The sequence below is a fragment of the Triticum dicoccoides genome, chromosome 6A, assembly GCF_002162155.2.
Source record: "Triticum dicoccoides isolate Atlit2015 ecotype Zavitan chromosome 6A, WEW_v2.0, whole genome shotgun sequence".
In the NCBI taxonomy this organism is placed as follows: Eukaryota; Viridiplantae; Streptophyta; class Magnoliopsida; order Poales; family Poaceae; genus Triticum; species Triticum dicoccoides.
In genome coordinates, this window is record NC_041390.1 from 569953967 (window position 1) to 569965603 (window position 11637).

Genomic DNA, 11637 nt, shown 5'->3' on the forward strand with positions numbered 1-11637 from the left:
GATATCGCTAGCTCTTTGTGTTTATGAAGAGTAGCAAGCGCTCATTTCATTCATTAAGAAGATCTGAAGAAGACTTGCAGAGCCAGGAAGTTACAATGGGAAACAAGATGAGATGGACAATGCACACCAGAAGGAAAGAAAAAGACATAAGAGCTACTCTAAGGCCTAGATCCGGCACCCCCCATGCCGCCGAGCGGCCACCATCGAGCCCCGCTCAGGGGAGGCCACCCCACGAGTAGCAGAACCACTGGACCGCCGCGCACCACCGGTCGTCGCGAGATCTACGCAAGATACCAGCCAGCCAACGAGGATGCCCGGCCGCCACCTTCCCTGGGGCACACGCGGCTTTGCCGGTGGCCCCTCCGGCGGCGATGAAACGGGGGAGGAGGGGGGAGGGGAGGCCTGGAGGCACGGCTAGAGTTTTCCTGTGTTGTCACAGGAGGGCGACACATCGCTAGCTCTTTTTTGATAGTAAAGATTTGGGTTGGATGTATAGTGACTTCACCCTAGCGAATAGATTTTTTTGCTACGAAATAAGAAGAAGCGGGACGATACGCGTGTACTCCCGTAGTCCTGTGGGTTGGTGTGCACATCAAACTTAACCTGCTCCTCATTTAGTCCTCCTATATATAAAAAGGGAAGATGTGAAGATACACAAACTGGTCATACAGGGGGCTGGTCGAGGGCCTAGAGTGAGATTAGCCTTACATCACGATGTTGTCGATACATAGTGCCTACAATAAATTAGTAGGGATGAGAGGCATGAGGAACATGGTTACCGGCCGAACTTGATCCTTGTGTTGCGCAGTCCTTCAGGGTCGCTAGATCCATCTCACAAGCCGGTACTGTTAGGATCGCAAAGAACCACCACTATTCCGTGCTATCAGGCTCAGATTCAGTGGTCGGACCAACATATCAGCATCTAGGCTACCTCTTCTCGTTGTCACCTTGTTCCGGTGCACGAGCGTACCAGGAATAACTGTCGGGCACGGTGACCAGGATAGAGTTCAGGGCTGCAAACACTTGGATGGGAGATGGAAGAGTGAACTGCAAGAAACCACCACATTTGGGGCTTATCTTGCAGAAAACAACATGGTCGCTAATCATTTGCAAAAGCCACCGCGGATTTAGTAACAGTTGTGCAGATTGCACTGAACATGTCATTTGGCTCGGTTGAGGGCGTTTCCGACATGTGGGGCCCAATATGCGTGACATGGCGTAACGGACGCATTGACGGCACCGTTTGCTTAAGACAGAGTTGCCAGAGACAGACCGCCCGCGCCCGACCACATCTCGCTCGATTTCTCTGCTCTCATGCTCGCTCTCTCTGCTCCCACACTCGCTCGCTCCCCTCCCATTTGCTCCTCTCCTCTCCGGTCACCGCCAGCCGCCGTCCGCCATGGTGTCCTGGACCGATAGTGAGAGCACAGACAGCTCCGCCGTGCAGTACATCTCCTCCGACGACTCCCCTGTCAAGGTCAGAACATTCTATTCCTCATTTCTGTTCTAGGGTTTGTAGGGTTGAACATTTGCTCGATTTGAACACGTTTTTGTTGGATTTCTCAGATCCCAGCTACAATTGATGAGCCGTTGTTCGAGGGTCTTGCTGGCGACTTGAATGTGATTTGTGAGCATGGGAATCCAGGGAGGAAGTATGTTGCATTTGAGGGGATAAGCACTGGTAGGAGGTTCATTGCTTGTGCCACTCAAGTAAGTTTTAAGTTGTGTTTGCAGCATTCCAATTCTTGTTCTAGGGTTTGTAGTAACTGTTCCTGTTCTAGGTTCATAGTTACTGTTCATGTTCTAGGGTTCATAGTTACTGCTCATGTTCTAGGGTTTATAGTTACTGAATTTAGTTCTAGGATTCATAGGTAGTGTTCTTAGTTGTAGTTTTCATAATTATTCATCATTAAATGAATGTGATTCTGGTACATTAACAGAATCAGCTATTTAATTGAATCTGTAAGTAATGTCTATATTTTTGAACTGATTTTTTCTATTGTAGGGTGTTGCAAATTGTGGATTAGTGCAGTGGGTAGATGAGCATTGGCCAGAGCATCTGCAGAATTCTATTCATAAGCTCTGGCTTATGTATGAGCATAGCCAGCATGAAAACAGGATGGCATGCCTGGAGCATGCAAGCACTGTACACAATCTCACACAGCAGAAAAAAGAGTTGTAGGAGACATATGAGAAGCTTGTTGAAGATGTGAACAACCTATTGGATTATAAGGATAGCCAGCCTGAGGTAAACCAGAAGAATGATGCTGACAACATTTCAGTTAGTGTGGAAAGCAGCATGACAAAGGATGCTGAGATAAAAAAATTAAAGGCTGTTGTTGACCAGTTAAAGCAAATTCATGTAGGTCAAGCCACTGTCATTAGGAATTTGAAGTTCAACCATCTTAAGGAGAAGGAAAAGTTGAGCTCTGATAAGAGGACTTTGGAGATTTGCTATGCTGACCTGAAGAAAGAGAAGGATGACCTGAAGAAAGAGAAGGATAAGCTGGATTGTTGCATTGCTGAGCTGATGAAAGTGAAGGAGAAGTTGACCATGGAGAAGAGTACTCTTGCTTCCTGCATTGTTGAGCTCAAGACAGCAGGTGATAGCAACAAGAGGAAGCTTCACCAGATTAAGGCTATTTGTGATGAGGACTAATTTGTGTTGCTGTCTGACCATGTGTGTCAATGATGTCTTTTGTAGTAGCTATGGAGGAAAGCTTGTAATGTGTTAAGCTTTATTGTGGTGAACTCTATTATGTCTGTAGCAATGAACCTTGGATTGTATGTTGTTTGTGAGAGTACTATGTTTGTGATGAATTATCAGCTTTTATTAAGTTCAGTTTGTGATGAATTAACAGCTTGGATTATAGCAAGTAGATAGTGAACATAGATAGCAAGTTCATAGTGCATAGATAGTCTGACATAGATAGTGGCATACTAACATAGATAATAGCTGCATAGATAGTCTGACATACATAGTGGCATACTAACATAGATAGTAGCTGCATAGATAGTGGCATACTAATTAGATAGTAGCTGCATAGATACAACTGACATAGATAGAACTGGCAAACTAACATACTGACGAAACTGAACTTTTTCTTCTTCTGACAAAACTGAAGACAGCATGTCACTCCTCCTTCTTCAGCCTCTTCAGGCGTAGGGAGCGCCGCACGTCATTGTTGTTCACCGCCGCCCTCTTCTTCTTGGCCGGCGCTGGCTCCACCACATCTTCACCGCTGCCCTCCTCTTCTTGCTTCACGACGACGAGCTCTGGGTTGTCGGTGACCTCCGACAGCTTATCCACATCAATTGGGCTATTCTTCTGCCCCTCGACGGCGTGGAGGACGGGCGCCAGGAGCTGCACATCAGGCTCGTCGTCGAAGGAGTCGGAGGAGAGTACGACGACCTCGTCCACCTCGTCGTCAGAGGAGTAGCCGTTAGATTCGTCAGAGTCGTAGTCGTCAGAGGACTCGGACTCGGCGTCAGAGTCATCGTCTGGCCCGAGCACCCATGGATTGCGCCTTTCCCAGTAGGCGTTGTTGATGGGGGCTGGGAGAGCGAGGACGGCGTCGGTGATGTCATCCGCGGCGGTCGGCGGCGTGGTGGATGAGCGGTACATCCACCAACGGGCGCGCTGCCTGGGGTCGGGGGAGCGCTGCACCTCGCGCATCGCCCACAGGAGAATGGTTGCCGGCGGGACGGTGCAGCCGGCAGGGAATGCACACTGCCTTTCGGCAGGTGTCATCACCTTCACCAGGCCACGAGCATGGTTCCTCAGCATCGTCGCGCTGGGGAACCAGCGCGCGATCTCCCTGTACTGCGCGCACAGCTTGCGGTTGTTGCCGGCGAGCTCTTCGATGGCCAGCTGCCAGTCCATGGCGACGACGGTGGGGGTGGCTCTCGGCGGTGGTTTCGACGGGAGAGAGGGGGAAGAGGAGTGGGCGGTGCGGGCGGTGAGTGGGCGAGTGATCGAAGAGAGCGGTAGGTGGACACGTATTAAAGGCAGAAACCGAAATGACTAGTTATACTAAACGGACGTTCACCACGCTGGCGGCCTCAACGCACTCTCAACATAGTGTGTGCCTAACTAAATATAAGTAAAATTGCGGATGCTATTAAAACAACATCACTAGCACTATCCTATTGGTATTGAACCCTTGGTTACTACCCACTGGTCCTGGATTCGATCCCTAGGCCAAACTATTTTTGTGCAATTTTTTTTGGATTTACAAAATTAATATGTCAGTAACTTCTTAGGGTTTTTATTTTTGTGCAATTTTTTTGGATTTACAAAATTAATATGTCAGTAACTTCTTAGGGTTTTTTCGACTCTAAGGAACCCTAAATGCCCAAGTGGTGACATTTTGGGTTTTGTCGACGCCGAGGCACCCTAAATGCCCAAGTGGAGACATTTTGGGTTTTGTCGACGCCGAGGAACCCTAAATGCCCAAGTGGAGACATTTTAGGTTTTTTCGACTCCGAGGCACCCTAAATGCCCAAGTGGAGACATTTTAGGTTTTGTCGACGCCGAGGCACCCTAAATGCCCAAGTGGAGACATTTTGGGTTTTGTCGACGCCAACGCCGAGGCACCCAACTTGTTGCAACACATCATAACACATCATATCAACAACATGAAAACTAAGATCATCATCATATCAACAATGAAACTATGCTCATCATCACAACAACAGAATGAAAACTTGTTGCAAAACATCATAACTAATAAGTTTATCATCACATTATCATAACCAGAGTATCATAGTGCATCACAACCATTAGGTACTTTACATAGTCTACCACTTGGACTTGAACTAACTGGTTTCAACATGAAATTCTTAATAATCTTCATCACAAACTAGCCAAAAAGGCTGAATTAAACATGTTTCAACATTACATCACTTCAGTAAAAATAAGAATTATGATGTATGAGGTACCTTTTGTCTATCAGATATGATAGTGTACTTGCCATACTTTCCTGACTCACCACCAAGAGCATACTTGAGCTGGGTTATAAACCAGGACCAGCTGGCAGTGTCCTCCTTGTCAACAATAGCAAATGCAATGTGAAAGATGTTGTTATTACCATCTCTTCCAGTTGCAGCCAATATTTGTTGCCCTGTTGTCAACTTAACAAAGCAACCATCAACACCTACAACCAAACATAACACATTAGCACCAAACATAAACAAAAGCAATGGCAAATATGTTGGGAAAATAATTATGCAAGTACCTATGAAGGGTCTGCAACCATTTAGGAAGCCCTCTTTGCAAGCATTGAGGCACATGAACAAGCCATGAAATCTAGGGTTTTTGCTAGGATGAAGCTTTAAATGCTTTGTTGTCACAATGCATCTACTTCCAGGATTGGTATCCAGCACAGCTTGGAGGTAATCCCTTATCCTAGTGTATTGTGCCCTCTGATCTCCTTGGACAACTTCCTTAGTTGCTTTCCTTGCCCTGTAGGCCATGTGAATGGACACTTCAATTCCATGTTTTTTCTTCAAATTGTCAATTATTGCCTGGACTGGTGTGTTTATGTCAGACCTTAACTGTTTCTCACACTCATGTGCCAACCATCTTGCAGTGACTTTGGTGCTCTCTCCAACAGCAGGACAATTATGGTACAAGTTCATTTTCTTCATGCAAAATGTCTTCTCATGTGCAATTTGGGAAGCAGCAATGAAAAAAGGACAGTCATCTGTACTGCAAACTACAATAACTCTATCTGAGCAATTCCTATGAAATGAGAAGTTCCTGTTTTGTGAGATGTGAAATGTAAGGAGTGCCCTCCTGAACTGCTCGACATCTAGGAAACAAAGTTGCTTGACAAATTGTTCTTGTGGGTTTTCCCTCTCCTCATCATACCAAACCCTAACTTTATTCTTTTTGGCCCTGCTCTTCCTACCATTTGGTAGCTTAAATGGTGGAAGCTGAGCACAATCATTCTCTTCCTGACTTAAGTCACCTGGGTTGCTCTCCTCGTCAGATGAAGGTGCCCAGTCTTGCTCTATGATTTGATCCAAACTTGCATGGGACCTTGTTGTTGGCCCCTTCCCCCACCTCTTACTTCCTCATGTGCTGCTGCTTCCTCCTACACTGCTTCCTCCTCTCAAGCCCTCATCTAGTGGCTCCTCTTGTCCTTCCTCTTCATCTCTTCCTTCATCCTCCTCCTCCTCATCTGGCCCATATAGCTCTTCTACATCAGTGTCTCCTTCAAAGTGATGTAGTGGATCATCCCTATGCCTCTTCATTGCCTCCAACCTAGCCAATATGTCCTCATCTTCAAGATCTTCATCCTCACTTTCACTATCAGTGAACTCCTCAGTAAGCAGCTGTGGGAGTTTTCTTTTTGCTGCCTTGTACTTCTCTCTTTGTATCATATTACTCCTGTACCTCTGAATTTCTTCATTTCTTTTCTGCTCCATCATCTGCTCAATGTGCTCTTGCTCTTGGTCTGTCTCCATGAAATACCCATGCCTCTCATTACCATTGTCCAAAGAAAACTCAGGTTCACTTGGGCCCTTTTGCTTCAACAAACAAGAGCTCTCCTGTGTGTTCATTACTTGGACTGGCTGTGGTTGGGGTTTCACTGGACTGGGGAAAAGAACTCCTGAATTGTCTACCTCATAGACAACTGGTACACCTATTTCTGACAAAGGAACCTGCTCTTCATAAGCATGACCAATGTTCAAATCAACTGGTCTAGGTGCATCACTTCTCATAACTGTAATGTTAACAACATTCTTTCCTTTACTAGCTATGTGATCCAACATTTCTTCCACCTTGTCATCATCAGTTAATTCTTCCATTCCTGACACCCCAGCTCCTGGATCTCTAACATAATACATAAAATCCCTTGAACTATAGCCTTCTACCTCTATTAGGGCAATGAGATTCCAGAAGGTTATGTCTGATAAACAGATTGTTCTTTCCAAGTTATCTCTGTCTAGGAAATGGAACCTCACTTCCCATTCTTCATCATCCAAGCTACAAATTCAGATAAAATGCATTTAACAGTGTTCACAAATATTGTTAAGAGGTCTCATTGGTGGCAACAGAAATTCAGTTTAGAGTGTTAAAATCCAGTTAACAGTGTAAACAAAATTCAGTTAACAGCATACAGTTATCAATAAATTCAGTTAACAGTTAACAGTGTTCACAATATTCAGTTAACAGAGTTAAAATTGTTGGCAACAGAAATTCAGTTAACAGTGTTAAAATCCACTTAACAGTCTTCATAAAATTCAGTTAACAATATACAGTGTTCAATAAATTTAGTACACAATTAACAGTTTACTGAAAATTCAGTTAACAGCTAACACTAACCCTAATGTTAGAACCCTAACACTACAACCTTAGCCGTACTACAACTACCCAAGAACACCAACCATAGAACCCTAACACTACAACCCTAACCCTAGAATACCAATCAGGGAAATGACAAAGGAGGAGGAGGATGACTTACTCCACACCGCCGAATGAGGAGGCAAAATGGTGGCTGCCCGTCGGATTGGCCTTCACCGCTTGGGCGAACGCAGTAGCCGCCGCATATTCCAACGACTTCGGCGGCGACGACGGTTGGGGAAGAGGCAGCGCGCTCGACGGATTGGAGCTCCCGCAGAACTCCGATGGATCTCCAGCACCGCCGCCCGGAGCATCCCCACCGGCAGCAGCTCCCCCACCGCCATCCACACCACTAGGTTTCGTTGTCGCCATGGATTGGAGCTGGAGGGAGAGGACGGAGCAGATCTGGTCTGGTCGGGCGCCGTCGGTCGGTCGGTCCGGTTAGACAAGATGTACGCTCAAACGGCACCGTCAGTGCGTCCGTTATGCCATGTCACGCATATTGGGCCCCACATGTCGGAAACGCCCTCAACCGAGCCAAATGACATGTTCAGTGCAATCTGCAAAACTGTTACTGAATCCGCGGTGGCTTTTGCAAATGATTAGCGACCACGTTGTTTTCTGCAAGATAAGCCCCAAATGTGGTGGTTTCTTGCAATTCACTCGGAGATGGAACTACCCAGGACGAGGAATCGGAGGGCTAATCCCTAGCTCGCACCGCTTGAGGTTAATACGCAGAAGATTCACGTCGAGCTTGGCAACCAGGTCGTGGTGCACATGATCAATCAGCCAGCGAATAACCTATCCGCAACTGGGCCATGGGTGGACGAGATCAAATTGATGCTCGGAAAGTTTCATGGATTTCAAGGTGTCTTGAGTTAGTCCGGAATGTTGTCGCGCATAAATTAGCTAAAGTAGGAGTATGCGAAGAACTTTATAAGCTGTGGTTCGGGGTTCCACCAGATTGCATTCTGAATGTTATTTCAGAGGATATATCAGACTAGAGAATAAATAAAGGACAACGCCACCTCACGAGCCATTGAATTCAAGACGGGATGACCGTCAGATTCAACTGTCGACTTTGCAACAAGGATGATGTTGTGCTTGATGTGCAGCAGAGTCCATGTTGCAGTTTTTTTGTCTTCACCTTTATATAGGTGTTACAGAAGAAAATTTTGTAACATTACAGATGTTGCAGAAATGTTTCTTGCAACAGGAAGGATGTTTCGCAAATCAACACGGAGGATGTTTCTTAACATTTTCATCTTGATAATCTCTAGTTTTTTAGCACGATGAATGAGGGAGATTGATTTGCGGGGCCAGCCACTACAATATTTGATCATTTCAACATCTGGCTTGTGAATTTTCCTGTACCTCTTTCATCCACTCTCCTAGGGAGGCAAATACTGTTGCTCATCACCTAGCAAGCTTGGCCAAGGGCTCATTATGTAATTTTATAAAACAAATTTGTTGGGAAATTTGTGAAACAATTTTTTTAAATGCTAATAATATTTGAAATAGTGAATAAATTCAGAAATTGGAATAATTTTTTTAAACATCAACGATTTTTGAAGAAGTGAACAAAAATTGAAAAGCATGAATCATTTTTGGAAACATGAACACTTTTTTAATGAACATTTTTTAAAAAATTGTGTGAATTTTTCGAAATTGCAAATGAATTTTGAATTCTGGACAATGTTTTAATAGTGATTTAAAAAAACAAGCACATTTTTGAAAACATGAAAAGTTTTTCATTTTAAAATGATTTTTTTGCCATTTCTGAACAAAATTCGAATTCCAAAAATTATTTTTAATTGTGTTTTTTCTTTTTAAAAGTGAACAGAAATTGGAAACATGAACAATTTTACAAAATATGAACAAATTAAAAATGTTAATATTTTTTTGAAATTACGAAAAAATTCCAATTGTAAACACAAATTTTAAGTTGTGCACAATTTTAAAACTTGAACATTAAAAAATGCAAATAATGTTTTTGAATGGATATTTTTTGAAATCATGATTTTGTAGGAATTTTGAACATTTGAAAACAAAGATTAATATAAAATCTAAAATGATAAAATGAAAGGAAAAGAAAAATAAAAAGAAACGAAAACAAAAAATAAAAAGAAGGTTAAAACCAGAAAACCAAAAACAAAAATTGGTTGAGGCCTTGAGGGTACCTTATAGGAGGTTCCCAAAACCAGTTCGCCTCGCAACTGCTTAACTGTCGAAGTGGGCCCGCCCATCTTGCGTCATTAGGGAAGCCGCGGGAGTTGGATGCACGCGAGCGTCATATAGGGTTCGCCCTCAGCCTGCAGCCTTGCGAGATAGCCTGCGATCAATTGCTCACGATGGCCATCGTTCCTGACTCGGAAGGTGTTTGCTTGCTCGTATGATCTGTATTATCACCCCTCTCTTGGTAGCTACTAGGAAATCACGATCATGCATGCAGCAATAATCTGGCCGGGTGCAATCGTTTGATTCTTTTTTAGTGATATTACATGCAAACTAGATGAAATTTAGACTTTAGTTAGTCTTTTGCTAGCTAAAAAAATTACATACTTTCATTCAAATTAAATTATCTAAATAATAAGTGTCACACGTGGTCCGAAGACATTCGGTCGAATGCCTCCTTTCTCGTTGGATTTTCACACGAATGTTGAAGCACACAAAGTCGCCACGTCAGCCAATGAAGTCGTTCGGAACGGCGCCCACTCCTCTATCTCACTTTCTCTTTTCCACTCATCCCCACGTCTCTTTCCCTATCCTCGTCGACTGCCTCTAATTCGGCGAGGCCGAGGATCCCGGTGAGTGCCGGCGAGGTCCGCGCTAGATGCACGGTGGGAGGTCACGGGATGGAAGTAGATGGCTGGAGAGGCGAGCGGTGGCGGGGGGGAGGCCACAACGGCATTGAACAACTGTTGGATCTGGCCGAATCTTCCCTTGTCCTCCCTCGACTGCTTCTAATCCGACGAGGCCTGCGGATCCCAGCGACTGCTGGCTAGGCATCCGCTAGATGCGCAGTGGGGGCGCGAGATGGAGTTAGATGGCTGGTGATGCGGGGCAAGGTCTGCGATAGTGGTGAACAATAGTTGAATCCGGTCGATGGTGAGGGAAGGCGCGACTGCTGCTGGGCTTTGAGCTCCGCCGCGCCCATTCGTGCTACCCTGTGAACATAGGGGCCGCGCACAGCTGGGGTTCCGTGGCATGGCTCGACATCTGCGGTGGACACCGATGTGGGATGGAGCTGATCGACCTTGAGGGCAAGCACCATGCCGCGCACGTCGTGGATGTCGACGGGTTGGCGACCATGGTGGCCAATGGCTGTTTCGTCAGGCATGGCGGCGACCGATCAACCGACCAACCCCTGTGAGCCCGGCGACCTCCGCGCTCGAGACACTCTTTAGGAAGACATGGAGGTGATGAACGAGTTGTTGTAGGCTCCTCAGTCGCCGCCGGCGACTGCATGGTGTGGATTGCTTTGCATGTCAAATGCTTAGAACAATTTTGCCCCCTGTTAGTTCTGCCATGGCAAGCTTAATAGCAACTTCAACAACTCTTCACAGTGACAATTGTAGGTATTAGATCTTCTGTGGTTTCATGATAAATATAATGGACATGGAAACTTTGTATGTGCATAGGCAACAATTTTTCTTTTTCGATATTCATGGCAACTTGTGTGCACATAAATTTTAGTTCATCCAATATGCATGTTGTCGTCATTTTTAGTATTAATTCATGTTTGACATACATACTTAGATACGTTTGCCATGACAACTTTTAGTTGTGCTCCCATGACAAACTAAACATGTGTTTACACTACAACATGTTTTTGCCGTGGAAACTACTTTGTCATGGCAACTTAACATGTTTCTGCCATGGCAAATTAAGATGTGCTTGCCATGTCAAGTTTTGAGTGTTTTTTCACATGCCATTTAACAAATGATTTTGTCCACGACAACTTTTACAAGTATAGATGTTTTTCCTACACGCCATTTAAAACATGATTTGTTTGACCATGGCAAATTCGCAATGCTAGACATATTTTACAACTTAAGATGTGTTGCCATGGCAACTTTTGACAATTTATTAATGGTCACATGGTAAATCCATTACATTTTTTTCACATACATCGCAATTTTGATAAAACAACCCTGGCAATTTTTGAATATGCATTTTTGCCATGGCAATTTTGATCATTTTTTGTGTTGTTTCATATACACGGAAATTTTATTACACAAAAGATGACAACTTATGGTAAAATGCCATGGAAAAATTGAACAAGC

General features: G+C 44.5%; 1 protein-coding gene across 1 annotated transcript; it reads left to right on the forward strand.

Moving 5' to 3' along the window:
- The first annotated feature begins 1399 nt into the window (after positions 1–1399).
- LOC119319277 lies at positions 1400–2659 on the forward strand. The gene is made up of 4 exons (XM_037593766.1): positions 1400–1477; positions 1567–1710; positions 2006–2146; positions 2183–2659. Exons 1-4 carry the CDS (start codon positions 1400–1402, stop codon positions 2657–2659), a joined length of 840 nt encoding a protein of 279 aa, XP_037449663.1.
- The last annotated feature ends 8978 nt before the right edge of the window (positions 2660–11637 follow it).

What these genes read in the sequence shown, in the direction of transcription:
- LOC119319277 (XM_037593766.1), top strand. Translation starts at nt 1,400, where the DNA reads ATGGTGTCCTGGACCGATAGTGAGAGCACAGACAGCTCCGCCGTGCAG. An exon ending in CCGACGACTCCCCTGTCAAG is followed by an intron (nt 1,478 to 1,566) that starts GTCAGAACATTC and finishes TGGATTTCTCAG; the next exon opens with ATCCCAGCTACAATTGATGA. An exon ending in GCCTGGAGCATGCAAGCACT is followed by an intron (nt 2,147 to 2,182) that starts GTACACAATCTC and finishes AAAGAGTTGTAG; the next exon opens with GAGACATATGAGAAGCTTGT.